General features: G+C 37.1%; 1 protein-coding gene across 4 annotated transcripts in view; it reads right to left on the bottom strand.

Annotated features, from left to right (window-relative positions):
- Positions 1-3,710: 3,710 nt before the first annotated feature.
- Positions 3,711-17,587, bottom strand: part of LOC149560776 (uncharacterized) — a 49,154-nt gene continuing 35,277 nt past the window's right edge. Inside the window, exons 3-8 of one of the 4 annotated variants that reach the window (XM_089824802.1) lie at positions 6,640-6,783; positions 6,180-6,392; positions 5,970-6,092; positions 5,398-5,852; positions 5,132-5,222; positions 3,711-5,009 (exon numbers count right to left, since the gene is read on the bottom strand). In XM_089824802.1, coding sequence (XP_089680928.1) covers positions 3,994-5,009; positions 5,132-5,222; positions 5,398-5,852; positions 5,970-6,092; positions 6,180-6,392; positions 6,640-6,783 — 2,042 coding nt within the window. In that variant the 3' untranslated portion in view covers positions 3,711-3,993. Of the gene's footprint in view, positions 5,010-5,131; positions 5,223-5,397; positions 6,093-6,179; positions 6,393-6,639; positions 6,784-17,587 lie in introns of all 4 variants that reach the window. The other 3 variants (XM_089824803.1, XM_089824801.1, XM_089824800.1) reach the window with 3 other exon arrangements.

The following is a 17,587-nucleotide window of genomic DNA, read 5'->3' as shown; positions in this document are numbered from 1 at the left end:
CAAGTTGGCATATCCTACAGGAGAAACCCTGCCATGTTCCTATAATGGGCAAGATTTGAAGTTGTATCAAATGCAAACTTGAAAGCAAGCAACCCCTGCATAGTAGCTAGATAGGTAGGTTTTCCTTTCATGTTGTTTGTTTTAAGTTTAGTTGTTGTTTTCTAGGTAGTTTGTTGTTATTTTCATAGTGTAGCCCATTCTTTTGTTTCTAAGTTGTCACCTTTTTGTGTGGAACCAGAGATTGCTAGAGTTCTTTTAAGCATTGTCATGCTTAAATCCCCAGACAGAGCCAGTTGTTGTCCAAGTTTCAATCTATCTTTTTGCTTTAGGGTTTGAGTCAAGTCAAAAGTCAATGTCTTGAGTCTGAGTCTCTATTGCCTTAGGGTGACCTTTCTTCTCATTCCTTTGAGCTAACCTAATGCGGGAAATCATGTGAGCAATGCATCAGTCCAAAGCTAGGTGATTAGGGTTTTGGGAGGGTTTGTTATGTGTTTCTTTAATGAAAAGAAGGTATGGATGTTTCTAATGATTCATATTTCTTGTTCCTAAACATGTTGAAGACAAAGACTCATGTCGAGAAATGGTTCTTCATGAAAGCATTTCTAAATCTCTAAGAGTTTCTAACTTCATGGTCAAAGGTTTATATCCAAAAGAAGGATACATTTAAAGAAATCACAGACATATACAAGGCAAATGCAGTAGAGAACATTGAAGATTGTGGCTAAAGGTTGATATGTGGATCACGAGCACAAGATAGATGCAAGATCGATTGTTTTAAATACAGAGTGGAAGTTCAAAATGCAGAAACAGCAAAGAACACGGTCAAAGGTGGTGAAGACCAAAGTTGGAATCAATTCGTCAAATCAAACACATCTAATTTTCCACATCACCAAGTCGAAAAGTCAATTGAACGAAAAAACACATGCTATTGGCTAGTCAAAAAGTCCAAATGCTTACCTATTAGATCGGGTCCCTTTCAAATATTAAATGAAAGTTGGATGCCTTCAACCGTCAAATCAAAGAAGATCGACGTCCATCACTTTGTGGCATTTTGAAGTTGCACGAAGTTGACATAATACGAGAAAGTGACAAAATGAAACATGTATATGGAGGGACCCATTCTATTCCACACGGTATAGTTCAGTCATGAAGTTCCATGGGGTACAGACAAGTCAACGTCAGATTCTCCGGTCAATAAGGTACTGCCACCTGTTTACCACGACATGCTTTGCTAGAAAGTGGATCCACGCCATAAAACAAGAGATGCAACATCATTTTATGACCACCGCCAAATCAAGATGGATCCACCGTCGTCGCTATCTCGCTATAAAAAGTTGCTCGGTCGTTATTCTATGTGACAAAGCGACAATTCAACACGTGTACAAGGAGGGATCTGTAGTGGAAATTATAAAGGAAAGTCTCAACGTTTAAAATCATGATTGTTGATTTAACATCGACAGTCAGAATTTGAAAATGCAGTGACCATTGGAATACGAAATAAGCAGTTTTGCGAGAAACAATAGAAAATAAAAGAAACAGTGATTTTCCACAGGGTTTTCTAAGATCGCAAGAAGCTAAAAGGTCATGGAGTGTTTTCAAGAATATCTCTGATCCAAAATCATTGATGGAGAAGATGCCATTTGGTCATATTATTGGATAACGTCATATTTTATCCTCATTTTATTTTCTATTTGTGACTGTTGCTCTACCAGAGTTTCAAAATGATAGAGAGCTATAAATGTAATCTCATTGGACATAACAAAGGGTCGAAAAACTTGAGAGTGAATGGTTTTGTAATTCCATTTACAGTATTTGCTTTTCATGTTTTGTGGTCCAGGCATTAGATAGTTTTGCACTTAGAGCTGAAAGAAAATTATGTATGATCCTATAAATAATCAGATGGATTCCACTTTGTTTTGATATTTGCAGTACAATAATTCCACTTGTTGTTTCATATATAATTTTGTTTCTTCTCTTGATAGTTTCGTACATATTAGATAATCCATTGAAAATTGAAGGATAATGTATGTGAATCTATTAGATACTTTTTGAATTCCATTTCATTCAAGGCTAATAGATAATGCAATTCCACTTGCCTTCATATGTATAATTCTTTCTTTCCAACTTCTACATATAGATGGGTAAATGCATTTAGAATAAAACTAGAAGTTAGAGAATATCAAGAGAATCTATTGCAATCATTCCATTGAGTGTGATAGGTTATTCATATATATCTTGCCTGAATTGTTTGTGCCTACAAACAATTTGCTTATCCTTTACTGATCTCAGGTTAAGAGCTTATAATATCAAGAATTTTTTATCACATAAAGACATTCATTACATATTATTGCAAGAATCATAGGGAGTTGTACCTAATCAATTTAGAGGGCAGTGATAGAACACATACACTGACCCATTTGTTGGTAAACATCCTTTTGTCTTTCCAAGCATTGGGTATCAAATAGTCAAGATTATAAAATCTAATAGGAGGACAAATTGTTAACCAACTGGTGGGATGTGCGGGGTTAGATATGCTTCCATGTCTCCTCTCTGTCTAAGCTCTAGGCTCGTTGGGCAAGCCTCATGCTAAAACTTCTTTTATTTGAGTTGCTTTGGATCTTAGTCCTTTTACCATTTGGCATGTTTGGATGGAATAGAATAGAAGGATTTTTCACGATGTTAGGATGGATGTTATACACCTGTGATGTGGTGCAAAATTATGCATTCTCTTTGTGAGACGATTGTAGCTAAGTGTGATTTGATTGAGGTAAAGACCCTGGTGATGTAGCCATCTTTACATGTCTTAATTTTCCTCCTTAAAGGGATGCTCTGATGTTTGGGGAACAAGTTAGAAATGGTAGATGAAGACACCTGGTACTACAAGTCAATGAGTGTTATTGCTCACCCCATCCTATAAACATTTTTAAAACTAATATTGATGGTTCATGTCGGAAGATCCTAGGCATGTTGGCAATAGTGATACTGGGTGGGACAGTTTTAGTGAGGTCCAATTTATTCATGTTTACAAGGGCCTTCAACCTAATAGTTCAATGGAGGCTCTTGACATTTTGTATGTTGTTCATCTTTGTCTTGCTCTTGGTTGGTGCAAGACTATTTGTGACTCTGATTCTTAGATGATGGTGAACTTGTTAACTACGAAAGAACCATGGAGATATTAGTTGGCACTTATATTTAGTTATCAAACATTCTTCAGTTGTGTAACCCGTTTGATTCAAATACTTTTAGGCATATACCCAATTGCAAATTGTTAGGCCAAAATAAGCTCAAATACATGATTGGAATATCATGAATAAGGAGCAATTGCCTCTTGATTTGGTTCTTACATTTGATCAGCTATTGGATAGTGATGGGGTTCTCTTGTGCTCTATTTTCTAGATACTTTGTTGTCTCTTTTGTAATTAAATAAATTTTTAGCCCTCTTTTTAGTGGATTACCTACAACTTGTTCAAATTTTTCTTTAGGGAATAGAATGTCTAAACTAATGTGAAAATGGAAAAAAAAAATGCATAAAAGAATGAGCACAAATCAAATTACATATACAAAGAGTTTAATTTAACTAGCATAAGAAACTATATCTAGCAGATTTATATAATAAAAGATTTGAAAATGAACTCCACACGAACGTAAGGAGAGAAAAAACGAGGTACAAAATTATTTCCACCACAAAGTTCAGATCTCATTTTCACTCATTCAAATGAGAACCCGGAAGTCTTCAATCTATATAATTTTGGTGAAAATCAACTCAAAAAAAGGTACATTGCTCGTAGACAAAACAACCTTTCAGCTTCCGTAATAACCATTTATCTTACTGTTTAAGACTTCACAAATATTTGACGAACAAGATGCATTATTTATCAAGGATAGGATTTTTGGTAGTTAATATATTGCATTCCAAACTATATAGAATGAAACATTATAATTTCACAAATTAAATCATTACAATTGAGCAGAACTTTGATGATCTTTTGAAAGTCATCTGCCCTCACTGAGAGCCTTCCCCTTATCTCCACTATTGATGGTTCCTTTTTCATTATTGCAAACTCGTTTCTGATATTGGTTAAATTTATCAATTGCTTCCTTTACTGCTTCTTGATTTGGGCCTTTGGAATATCTGAAACGCATATCTTGGGATATGTGGATATTCGACACTTTACAGGGCACTTCCCGGCATTTGATCAATTTCTTCTCAAATTTCCTGCTTAAAGTCTTCATCTTCATGAGCCTATCAATAGCTGCAATATCAAGTATTGACGACAACTCCTTTATAAACTTTGCTAATTGATCTTTTATGACACCTGCTGAGTTGATAGATCTCTGATCATCATAAAAATCACATGGTATTTTTACTATGAAATCTTGGATATCAGCTAAGGCATCATGAGCTATGCCCTCAACCTCCTTGAATACAGTTATTCCTTCCTGTAAGATCTTAATTCTCCATTCAGTAGCTTTGAGCCATTCAATAGGTAAGCTAGAACCTGATCTGCCAAAAATTTCCTCTGCTACAAGGATATCAAAGTCGATCTTCATCATCTCCTTAATTTGAGGTAGACTCCATTCTAACCTTTGTAACTCTTCATCAAACTTCTTGTTCATATCTGCCAAAATGTTCAACTCATCCTGGATTTTATGATATAAAATGACAGCTTCATCAACGAGTTTTGACCCCAATGCAACTAGCTCTTCCATCCAAGACATGGTTGCCTTCACAATGCAACCAATCTCTCCAGCTGGTTGCATATCTTTATCAGCAACATTAACAAGTGGAAGTGTAGACATCAGCGCAGAAGACTGAATAGCACCAACAAAGTTTTCTACATATGATGTGAGTTGTTCCACTTTTTCTTTGAGCTGCTCCATATTCTCCTTATCTTTATCCATTCTCTGTAAAATCAATGGTATAGAAGACTCAGAATTTTCTTTCTCCACCTCCCCTGTATGTTTCCCAAGTGCCGCCTTGGAGGTCTGAATTTTTGAGGCTTCCATTTCTACTTACATAAAAAAGAATGTGTCAAATCTCATGATTCAATAAAAAATGAATGAATGAACCATGAATCCAACAACACACTCAAAATATCTCAGTGCTTATTAATATTGAAAATTTGCATGCCTGTTGGCTGTGGCTGGCCAAAATCAAAGGAAAATGAAGCACCTTGTGTCTGGGTGGGAGCATGATTTTGGAATCCACCAAACGCAGAAGGCTGTAATTTATATAAAACCAATCATTACAACAAACTCAACTCGACCCATACCACAGTCAATGCACAATATTGGCCAATCAAGCTGCAGTTCAAAGCATAAAGAACGTAACAAAAAGACAATACATGAAGGGAAAAAAAAGGATGCTGGTTGAACAGAAAAATCCAATAAATGTACCTGTGACTGTGTATGCCCTGCCAGTTTGCTCTGAAACATCATTGATGCTGTACTGTTAGAAAACAAGTTGCTTCCAAAAGCAGGTGTAACCTGGCCAAAAACATTTGTCGTTTGTCCAAAGGCAGGGGTGGTCTGACCAAAGACTGTTGCAGTCTGGCCAAAAGCATGTGTAGGAAATTTGAATGATCCTGACTGACTGTTTCCAAAAGAGGTATTACAACCAAAAGCAGGACTTGATCCTAGTGATGGAGTCAAACCAAAGCATGATCCAGGCTGAGAAGCTTGGCCAAAGGGGGTTGAACCAAATGCTGAAGAACTCGATGTGCCAAAAGGAGAGGCTGAAGATACCCATCCGAAGTCCAGTTTAGGTGATCCAAAAAGAGATGGGGATGAAGAAACTGTACCAAAAGAGCTAGATAAGGAGGTGGCCCCAAAAGGTGAGTTAAAGGCAGCACCTGATAAAGACCCAAATGGTGTGTTACCAAATCCTTTTGATCTACTTCCAAAAAAGCCAGAAGATATATCAGAAAATAAATTTGCAGGGGACGCTTGCCCAAAAGCAGAAGTCTGACCAAAAGAAGATGTTCCTGTATGCCCAAAGGCAGAAGTTGTCTGACCAAAGGCAGAAGTTGTCTGACCAAAGGCAGATGTCTGGCCAAAGGGGCTGGATTGTGTTGGCCGAGGAAAAAGACCACCTGCGATATACAGCTGATTAGTTTAAGAGTGGCTTTTGCATAGCCAATACCAAATATAAAAACAAAAACACAATTCTTGCTAAATACCTTTGTCACCTAATTGATAGTCCTCCCATCTTATCTCCTCGTGATTCTTGTCCTTGTATTCTGGTATAGCTGATATAGAAAGGAGCTTTACACTGCCAACACCATCTGTCTCATCTGTGGTAGTGTATGGCGCTACCCTGCTACCTCCATGATATCTACCAATTGGTGTTTGCTGAAAACCAGGGCCGACAAATGTAGGAGTAGATTGAAATCCTGAGCAATAGATAATGAGAGGAAACGATGAGAATCTGTATAAATGAGTAATAATAATACCCAAAAGCCCTGAATTAGAAATGTACATGGGCTCACATTTGTTATTGCAATGATAGAGAATATACAAGTTGTAGATAAATCCAATTAATTAGATCAAAAGCAAAAAGACATTACACAAATGGATCATTCAATGATCAACACATATATTGAAATACAATATAGAAAGGCACACAAAAGTCATGTTTACCAAATGTTGAATTCTGAACACCAAAAGGAGATTGACTACTTCCATAGGATGGGCTGCTAAAAAATGGTGGAATCGAGGTTGTGCCAAAAGCGGGAGCAATCAAAGGCTTTGATTTACCAGCTTTTCGTGCCAATATGGAGTTGGCTGCGTAACACAGAGAGAATACAATCACAATTATCAGTTAATAATTTCATGAATTGACAATACAACAGTCTAAATTCTGGCTAATAATCTTCAATCTTGCTCGAAGAATGATTATTCAATAAGCTTTGAACACAGACCTTTTGTGCTAAGAAAACCAGATTGAAGAGATTATTTCTTCATCTTTAATAAGCTCAATGCAACCGTTAAATTTAACTATTTGAGAAATTATAATTTGTTGGAGATTTACACAGCATTTAAAATCCACTTTATATGACCCTTGATTATGGCATCTAAACATGAGCAGTACGTAAAATAATACATTAGTTCAAACATTAATGAGACACACCTTTGTCATCTATCCAAGGTAGGCAAACAAATATTTACAAATCAGAGTTTCCTGAATCTAACAAGGTTGCCATCCTAAAAGTTTTCTTCATTCTATACTCAGCATGTGTAAAAAGCATTCAAACCATAAAGAAGGTGAGACAGTTTTCATCAACAACTTCCAAATAAGCATTTACCAGTGTTACTGCTTTTTTTGGTTTTCCACTTATATGTTACAAAACAAATGAAAGGAAATGAATTCAGTATTCATATGGCTTAATGGATTTTGTTGGGAGAGAAGAAATATTAACAATTGGAGACAACATTTGAAGGTTATTTCACTTGCTCTCTTTTATTAGTAGGGTGTGAGACTTGTGAGGCGTTCAATTTTTATATGGCGAGATCAAAACGCAAATGCCAACTCATCATGCTTAATAGGATGATAAAAGTCCAATTCAAGGCTATTGAAGATAGTAGCTGCGAGAGAGATCTTTATACCTGTGTTTGACTTGCTGAAAAACTATTTTTTCATGATGGCTGATGATATTTCTTCTAGCTTCTGTTTATTATCTCTATTTTTTCTCTGCTCGTGTTGTGCATCAGGCTTGTTAAATGGAAGAGCCTCACATACTACCAAAGATTTGTGTTTCTTTCCCTTTTCTCTGTTGTGTATCGTATATACAGCATCGTATGTTAGAGGCCTCATGTCTACATGGCACCGTGACTGGTTGGCTTTATGTCTACATGGCACCATGACCGCTTGGAATCATGCTTACTTGACATTATGATTACTTGGCACCATTGCTGATGTCTATCATCTTCGATGCTTACCAGTTTGGCCTTACTGCTGGCAACACTACACTGTCTACCATTTTGATATCGCAGCAAGTTGATTTATGAATGCTCTAATGTTATCGTTAGTTTTCTTATCTTTAACATTTCATATCCTTATTGCCATCTTCATATGTGTCGGCTCATTGATGAGGCGACTGTTCGCATTCTGTTACTTATTTTTATATAGTCTGTTGTCACCATTTTGGGAATGAATGATAATTGTAACAGAGTGTTTTTTTCTGCCTTTTGGTGTATTTCGGAGATGACTATGAAGTTATGGCAATTTTGAAGTGAGAAAAATTCATTGTATCATTGGTGCAAGAGCACTTAGGATCGTGAATAAAACCCTATCTAAGGGGTGGTCTAAATTTAGGCCAAAAAGCTCTATAAGACCCCAAGGGTATATTTTGTAATCATGTAATAAGGAAAATAGAAAGAGTCAAATTTTGGACCTAAATGGCCATTAGGGACATTTAGGGCCATATTGGCCAAAATGGCTTAAATGTTGCTCCAAGGGTGAATTTGCAATATAATGGTTTTAGGGGCTTAAACTGATGTATTGTGGCCTAATGATGCCATTTGATAGGTTTTGAATAGGTTTGATAAGTGTCAAAACTCGATATGCAAAAAGTTGCATTTTTGTCCTTGCAACTTTTCACAAATTATGTTCCCAACGGCTAACCAATTAAAATATTGGTTGAGACCAGATGGGGTAGTTGTATAAAGTTATAAACAACATAAATGTCCCTTGGATGCATCAGAAGGATTTAAAGTAAAGACAGCAATAAAAAAATTGATTTCTCTTTCATTCTGACTGTGTACGGATATAGGATTGGCATGGTACTGTAAGTGGCATGGTTAGAAAGTAGATTGAATTAGCCTTCTATTGAATTTCATTTGAATCCATTTTGAGTCATTTGAAGAAAGCTACAAATTATACTCACTCACTGGTCTGATCAGACAGAACATCCTAGGGTTTCAACTTAAAATGTCTCTAGTTTGAATTCTCACCCTTGTAAACTTGTGGCCCAGGGTGGAATTCAAAGTTCAAACTATGAGAGTGTACTTTAAGATGCATTTGGTTCCAGATAGAGAAGTCAACGCAAATGCAAGAAAAGTGATGCCCTATCCCTGCATCTCTATGTGCACAGGTTACAGCAGTATACATATTTGATTGCAGATGAAAGGGTGGAATGGTAGTGTTGAATCTAATGGTGGATTTGGAGGTTGTAGAAGGTGTTTGAAGTGTTGACCAAGTTCTGGAGTCAAAAACCCTAGTACTTGCTTTGCAAATTTGACCTAATTACGCCTAATCACCTAACTAGCCCTATGAGCATTTGGCAGGTTGTTGAGAGAGTTAGAAATAAATCTCTTGGGATCTGAAATAACCCTTGGCAGGTTGTTGAGAGAGTTAGAAATAAATCTCTTGGGATCTGAAATAACTCCTAAAAGGGTCTTGGATGATTCAGATGGTTGGTTAGAAGGATTTGGAATAAAGACAGCAATAAAAAAAAATTGTGTCTCTGTCATTCTGACTGTGTACAGATATAGGATTGGCATGGTACTGTAAGTGGGCATGGTTAGAAAGTAGATTGAATTAGCCTTCTATTGCATTTCATTTGAATCCATTTTGAGTCATTTGAAGAAGGCTACAAATTATACTTACTCACTGGTCTGATCAGACAGACATCCTAGGGTTTCAACTTAAAATGTCTCTAGTTTGAATTATCACCCTTGTAAACTTGTGGCCCAGGGTAGAATTCAAAGTTCAAACTATGAGAGGGTACTGTAAGATGCATTTGGTTCCAGATAGAGAAGTCAAGGCAAATGCAAGAAAAGTGATGCCCTATCCCTGCATCTCTATGTGCATAGGTTACAGCAGTATGCATATTTGATTGTAGATGAAAGGGTGGAATAGTAGTGTTGAATCTAATGGTGGATTTGGAGGTTGTAGAAGAACCCCAAGGTGTTTTAAGTGTTGGCCAAGTTCTGGAGTCAAAAACCCTAGTACTTGCTTTGCAAATTTGACCTAATTAGGCCTAATCACCTAACTAGCCCTATGAGCATTTGGCAGGTTGTTGAGAGAGTTAGAAATAAATCTCTTGGCATCTGAAATAACTCCCAAAAGGGTGTTTGAAAAGGTCATCTGGTTGCAGGGTCCAGTGGAGAAGTTTGGAGATAAGCCCTGAAAACTGAATAGGCAGACCTAATAGGAATTAGGCCTCCTTACTGGATCTAATATAGCCAGTTTTGATTTTTAAACGGTGTAATGGGTAGAACTCACCCAAATGAATTGTGTTGGCAATATGGGGATGTCAGGGGTCCATTCCACCCATGTCAATTGGTAGAAACCCAGGATGAGGGTTTAGTAAGGCTGTTAAGGTTAAAACCTTAAGGAGAATGCATACTTTCAAAGGGTTTCAATAGGTGAGGAGAGTTAGGAATCCAAGAAGGGTTTGAAAGCATCACATTGGAAGTCTAGAGTCTGGCTTGAAGACATCTTTGATATCTGAGACCAACCACATCATAAGAGAAGGGGGTTGTTTGTTTGTGTTGGCTCATCTATAACCCCTAAGAGGTGTAGTTGGTGGATTACCTAGTCCCTCCAAATCAATCATGTCTGTTATCTCTGCTCTGTGAATGAGCAGCTACAGTGTTTTATCTAAATCTCATGTATATGTAGCAGAGTTACATTCTGAGACATATATATTTGTGTATTGTCATTTCTTTGGAGCAATACTTTGTTGATTATGATCAGCTCATATTTGAGAGATCATTAAGTGTTAAAGTCATAAAAGGGGAGCAGAGATTTTGTAATTGGTTTTGCAATTCTAATAAAGGATCTTATCTTTCTGTGGGCTGGATTGTTCCCATCAGGCAAGAGGGTTTTCTCCAGGATAATTATTCGTGTCTTCTGTTTTTGTATTTCTGCATATTGCATTCTTGTATTCTAGTTCAAAAAAATTAACATGGTATCAGAGAGGGTCTAAGAATTATTCTAGCAGCAGAAGTATATATTCCAGATCTTATCTCAGTTATATATACCAGAATTATTCTACCAGCAGAAGTATATATACCAGCTCTTATCTCAGTTATATCGGTCTGTTTTCAAGAAGATGATTGTTGGCATTCATTGTGTGAGATAGCATGCATGCAGTGCTATGATCATCGTATGAAGGCTTCAATATTTTTAAAAGAGATAGTTGTGTATTGACCCATATCTATGTGTGTGCTGAGATCCTTCTTGAGGAAGATCATACAACAAAGAGATAAGTATTCCTTTAAATATTGATCATGAGTTGTCGTTACAACTCTGGAACAGTGTATGCTTTTATGCATTGATCAATATTTTCTCTTTTGATAGGTTGATTCTTAGTTTCTCTTGGTTGTAGGACGGACGAGAAGCAACAAGATGATGCGAGATTATATGCAAAAGTTGTGCAGGCTGTCGAAATAAACATGGGGACGCTGCTTGCAGTTATGAGATTGAATTGATGATATAAAACTTCATTAAAGAGGAAGAAATGATATTCAGAGGGAGCTTGTGTGGCAGAGCTCTTTGCTTAGTTAATAACTGGAGTCATTCAATTTATTTTGTTATTCAAACTGTGAGTTTGCTGCTCCTCTTGAGAGGGAGTCTTGGCATTCAAATGATCTTTTGTACTTTAATGAGTTCTTAACTAGGAGAGAAGTTCGAGGTGCAATCCCTAGTTAATGAGTTCTCTACGAGAGAAGTTCGAGGTGCACTCCCTTGTTGATAAGTTCTCTGTGAAAGAAGTTCGAGGTGAAATCCCTTGTCAATGAGTTCTTCTATGCAAGAGAATTTTGAGGTGAAATCCCTTGATCCACCCTCTGTGAGTAGGCATAGTGGAAATGCATTCTTCTCTAGGATAAGTCTGAGGTGAAATCCCTCTTTCCACCCTCTACGAGTAGATATGGTGGAAGTCGTGTGCAACTCCATGACTTTGTTTTTATGCTATTATGGTTCACTCTCTTGGAGTAGCTATGGTGAATATTGTTATGCTGAGATAACAATTTCATTGAGAAAATCCATGACAAGATTTTGTCTTGACATTATCTTTGGTTGCAGCTATATGCACTTCTCATGTGAAGGCACTTTGAAGATCTCTCTCTTGCTAAGAGGGAGTGTTGAAGATAGTGGCTGCGAGAGACATCTTTATACCTATGTACTATGCTAGGTATAGAAGTAGTTATATGCCAAATACAAAGAGGTTCCTATGCCAAGTACGAAAGCTATACATAGAAACTATATGCCAATACAACCATAACGCTACAGTAATAACTGAAACATACATATCACACAAAGATGGCAAAATATCACTTTATTGATTGTACCAAGGAATTATACCAATGTTCCAATATTACCACACCATTATAATTCCCAATGATCCCTGAATAGAGCGCTCCTGTTGGATATGAGAACCAATAGGAGTAACTCTTGGTGCATTGCTTACCTAACAACTATAATAATTACCTTAAGTTCTTTATTACGGCCTACATTATCCCCCCAAAAGAAGTCATCTTCCAAACAACTAAACAAAACAGTAGGCTAATGAGACGAGTGACAGGAAGTACCTGGCGTGGCTGTGATTCGTGCTAATCGCTGCCTCAAAATCTTTACATCTCTGCAGTGAATTGTTTATTTCGTGCTCCTTGTAAGAGTTTGAGCACATCCATCCTTTTTTTTTTGGCTGCTGCTAGCTTCTTTGTATGCATGACCCTCTCCTATTCTAGCTGAGTCTCCAATTTTTCTACTCGCTCTCCAAGAATGTTCCAATCACCTTTTGTCTTCATCAATTTCTAGATAACTTTCTGTAACTTCATGAAGGCGGATCTGAAACTTCCCTCCATCTGAGATAAAATGGTCATGAGGGGCCCATGTGCCTATACGATTTGTGGCCCTAGCCAATGTTGAGTCTGCTCTTCCATCTCCTTGATAGGTCATCCTTGCTCTATAAATACTCTTTTGAACTCAGTGTGGCATACTTCTTTCATAAAGTGCAGGAGAGACTCTATTGCCAAAACCGTTGTTGTCACGTCAGCCTCCCTAGCTTCTCTCCTTATTTTATGTGTGGCTCTAGTCATGGCTTCCAATTCAACCAAGAACCATTGAATGCATTCTTCAATGTGTATCGGTTGTGTGGCCATTCCCATATGTTGATTTTCACCTTCCATTCCTGCAGGCTCCATGTGTCAGTCCATACCCTCATGTCTTCCCATTGCATTTAGGGAAGGTAACCCTATCAAAGTAAGGGAAGGTGGTGGCATATCCTCTACTCCCAGCTGAAACTTGGCGAGTAGGTTATCCGCCTCTGTATCCATGGTGCCAAGGTCCTATTAGTCTTGTCACCCTTTGCTATCCATTGTAGGCATGGGTGTTAGAAGAATAATCTATGACAGTGTAGGTGTCGAGGTTGTTTTAGTGGCAGGTACTCCTATTAGTTCCAATACCAGTGCAATTGGTTGTGTAGTCTCAATTCCTTGAGACAAAATAATGTGTATAGTGCGATCCACACCCTTTGTAGTCCTGAGATCCACTACTTTGGTATTTGGAATTCATTCTACAACGACTAGGTGGGTCCTTGGTGGGATTTGGGAGGATGTGAAGCTTATCCTTTTTGCTCCCCAATCTAGAACTAGTCTGTTGCCAACTCCTCCCTCGCCATCTCTTTCCCGATCGGTTGTGGATCGTCCTCTTATCCTATCAGTTATGTTGTTTGTACAACCTTATTTGCCAATGTTCGTACGACCTTCTCTGACATTTGTATGACCATCATTGTTGTTCATACAGCCTTCTCTGTCAGTGCACGTACAACATTCTTTGTTGTTTGTACTTGTACGGTTGGGTTCCATATGAGAGCTTCCTACTTTATCCGTACAGTTAGGTTCCATGCGGGAATCTCCTATGGTTTCTTTTGTACTTGTTGTTGTGCGAAAAACCTCCCTACCTATTTCCACCTCTGCATTTGTGACATGTGCAACCCTTGCTGAATTTTGGTTTTTCATACCTGAAAGTGATCCTTCCACCACCTGTACCATTTCCATGTCTTCTGATGTTTCTTCACTTGCGTTCTTGGAAGAATGACACTCTTCCCCTTCATCCCAGCTAGACTCTTTTGTTTTTGCAGATAATGTTTCCTTTGTCTCCTCTACTTCTTCAGCACTACCTTCTTCTTCCTGTGTGTTCTTAGTATTAACCAATATGTCTTGCCTAAGCCTTTTCTTGCACGGCTCTGTACTTCCTCCTACCATAGTGTCCAGATGCAACTGTTAGCATGAATGTTGATGAGGTTCCTATGGGGGAGCATATTAGCAGTGTTGGAGACATGATTTAGAACATATGTGTTGCATTCATGACTATGTTTGTCATTGATGAAAACACAATTATCTTTTCGTGAGACTAGCAGATTAGCAGTGAGAGATTAACTTCACACGGCTCGAGGATTAAAGATTAGCTTATGCACACTCGAGGATATGTTCTACAATATGTCTAGAGACTACAACTAAGAGCACGTATGGAAATACAAAGACTAGACCAAGTTATGAGGATTTTAGTGAACACTGGTTTCAGGCAGCATTTACAATGAGCAGTTACTAGTAATTTGATTTTATCTCCTAACAGAAATGGATGAAGGTTGAAGACATGTTAGAGATCTCATGGTTTAGTAGGTATAATCTAAAGATCATCGACTGAAAAGTTAAGAAGACTATGAGTCGACAATTGTGTGTAATCTTGGATGAAATGTGAAGTTGTAATGTAACATGTATTATAATACCTTAAGATGGTCCTATATTATTATTGTAAATTGGGAAAGCCTCAAGGCCGACTTAATAACTTGTTTTAGGACTTGGTATAAAGGAAAGGTTGTTTCCTTGGTTGTAATCATCAGTGCGATCATATGCTTTGTGATGTTTGGCTATGTAAGCTTGATATGCGAATTTGTGAAAAGCAAAGCAGAGATCTGTGCAATTGAGGCATGATGAGCTTATAAAGAAACTGTATTTGGCAAGACAAGTTGTTGGTTGGACAGATGTTATTTCACACTGTATTATTCAGAAGGAATAGTGCTGAAGTTGTTTGGGCAGTGGGTCCATCTGACTTCCTTTCAACTCCTAACATGGTTGGAATCTCCTAGCAGGGATTCAAAATCTCCTAACAAGTACTGATATGTACTGATTGTATTTTATTGACTTCTCATAGGGTCTATCTTTTCACAAGGAACTTTTATATTTGTACATCATCTTGTGGGCATCATTCCTACTGAGGTTTTCCCTCTGATCAAGGGTTTCCCTAGTTTAACATATCTAGTGTTATTGTGCATGTGTATTTTTCTATGGTTGTTGCGTCTACTATGTTTCAAAATTTTGAGAGTTGTTTAAGTATATAACTGATTCAACCCCCCCCCCCCCCCCCCCTTCCTCTCAATTATCTTGGTGGACTTTACTTTCTAACAATTGGTATCAGAGCATCAGGTCCTTGAAGAAAAAGCTTAAAAACCTAAGGAGATCTATGGCACATTTCAAGAAAGATAGTCCAAAATTTGATGGAATTCGCTATGACAGCTGGAAAGAAAAGATGAAGATACACCTGTTATGGATGGGTTCAGAATTCCAGTTAGTTACTGTGAAGCCTAAGAATGTGATTGAAGAAGACAAGCTTGAGCGATGTCAAGAAGAACAGAAGGATCTATTCATGCATAATATGCTAGCTAGAGAAGCATTGTTATCAGCACTTCATGCAAAATATTCTTAGAGAAGCATTGTTATCAGCCCTTCTTGAAGTTGAATATGGAGAGGTAAAATCTTTAAGACTTGCTAAGGAGATTTGGACAGCTATACAAACTACATTTGAAGGTGACAATCATGCTAAGAAGGCTAGATTATAGAGTTGGGTGTTCTTATTTCAAGATGCTAAGATGTTGGAAGATGAAACTGTAAGAGGATACATTTTTAAAATATAAGAGATTGTCACACGAATAAAGAATTGTGGAAAAAAATCAAAAGATGAAGTTGTATGGAAAATATTAAAGACCTTGACACCTGCTTACAAACAAACAACACAAATGATTGAACATGTTATTCCTTGCAAACCTAACTTTACAAGAGAGACTCTTCTTGCGAGATTGCAGACATTTGAGATATGGATGAAACAAAGTGGAAAATTGCCTAGAGTGGAAACTGTTTTCAATGTACTAAGAGATAGACCTATATTGACGAGAAGTGCAAGTACAAGTGGAGACTATGCTAGTAACAGCCAAACAAGAAAAGAAGACAAGAAGATAGATGAAAGACTTGCCTTGCTTATGAGGAGAGAACCTAAAGGTAACAAACATTGTAAGTGTTGGACGCGTAATGAATCTGATCATTATTCTTCTAAATGTACTAAAGAGAGAAGAAGTTTAAATCTAAGAAGCCCTATAAGTCAAGAATACCTAAAGATTGATTTTATGTTAATGAGGATGTAGATTTTGATTTCAAAATGGTAGATTTATTGAATGATAATGATGATGATGAGAATAATGATGAAATTGGATTTGTTGCTATTAAAGAAGAAAGCCCTGAAAAAGAAGAAATAATAGAAGTAAAAGAGGAAAGAACATTAGTATCACAAGTGGAAAAGAGAAAATCTGATTGGATTATAGATAGTGGTTGTTCTCGTCATATGACAGGAGACATGAACAAGTTCGTTGAATTCAATAGTTATGATGGTGGAATAGTTAAGAGTTGGAAATAATGCAGCATGTCACATAAAAGGGAAAGGATCTATTACACTTGATGGAAAGACTAATACTGAAGATGTTTACTTTGTGGAAGGTTTGAACTATAATCTTTTGAGTGTTGGACAACTTGTTAACAAGGGATATCAATTGCAATTTATAGAGACAACTTGCATTATCAAGGATAAAAATGGAATATTGATTGGTACTGGTACAAGAAGAGGTAATGTATTTCAATTGAATCCTACTAAAATGACATGTTTAGTTGCTAAGGTGGATGACAATTGGCTATGGCATAAGAGATTTTGTCATATCAACTTTGATAACATTGTGAAGGTTAGTACTACATTTGCCGTGAGAGATTTGCCTAAGATTGTAAAACCTACTAACATGATGTGTAAAAAATGTGTGATGTTGAAATAGAAGAAAAGTTTTGTTCCAAGCAAAAAGTTCACTATATCAGTGAAGCTAGAGATTGTGCACATAGATTTGAGAGGTCCTACAAAGACTTGAGCATTCTATGATGAAAGGTATTTTATGATTCTTGTTAATGATTTCATTAAAATGATGTAAGTTGCATTTCTTAGAGAAAAATCTAAAGCTTTTGAGAAATTCAAGATATTTAAGAGTATAGTTGAGAATGAATCTGGTTTGAAGATTAAATGCTTGAGATTTGATAGAGGAGAATTTATTTCAAATGAGTTTTAACAACTTTTGTGAAGATAATAGTATAAAGAGACAGCTTTCAAACACAAAAACACTTGAGCAAAATGGGATAGCAGAAAGGAGAAACAGAGCAATGACTGAAGCAACAAGAGCAATAATGTTGGAAAACAATGTATCACATATCTTTTGGAGAGAAGCAATGAATACAGCAGTATATACTATGAATAGAGTGCAGATCAGAC

Source organism: Cupressus sempervirens, chromosome 4 (genome assembly GCF_028749045.1).
Source record: "Cupressus sempervirens isolate cs-2001-9-10 chromosome 4, ASM2874904v1, whole genome shotgun sequence".
Taxonomy (NCBI): domain Eukaryota; kingdom Viridiplantae; phylum Streptophyta; class Pinopsida; order Cupressales; family Cupressaceae; genus Cupressus; species Cupressus sempervirens.
The sequence above is the reverse complement of the archived record's forward strand: the minus strand, read 5'-3'. Positions and strand labels throughout refer to the sequence as shown.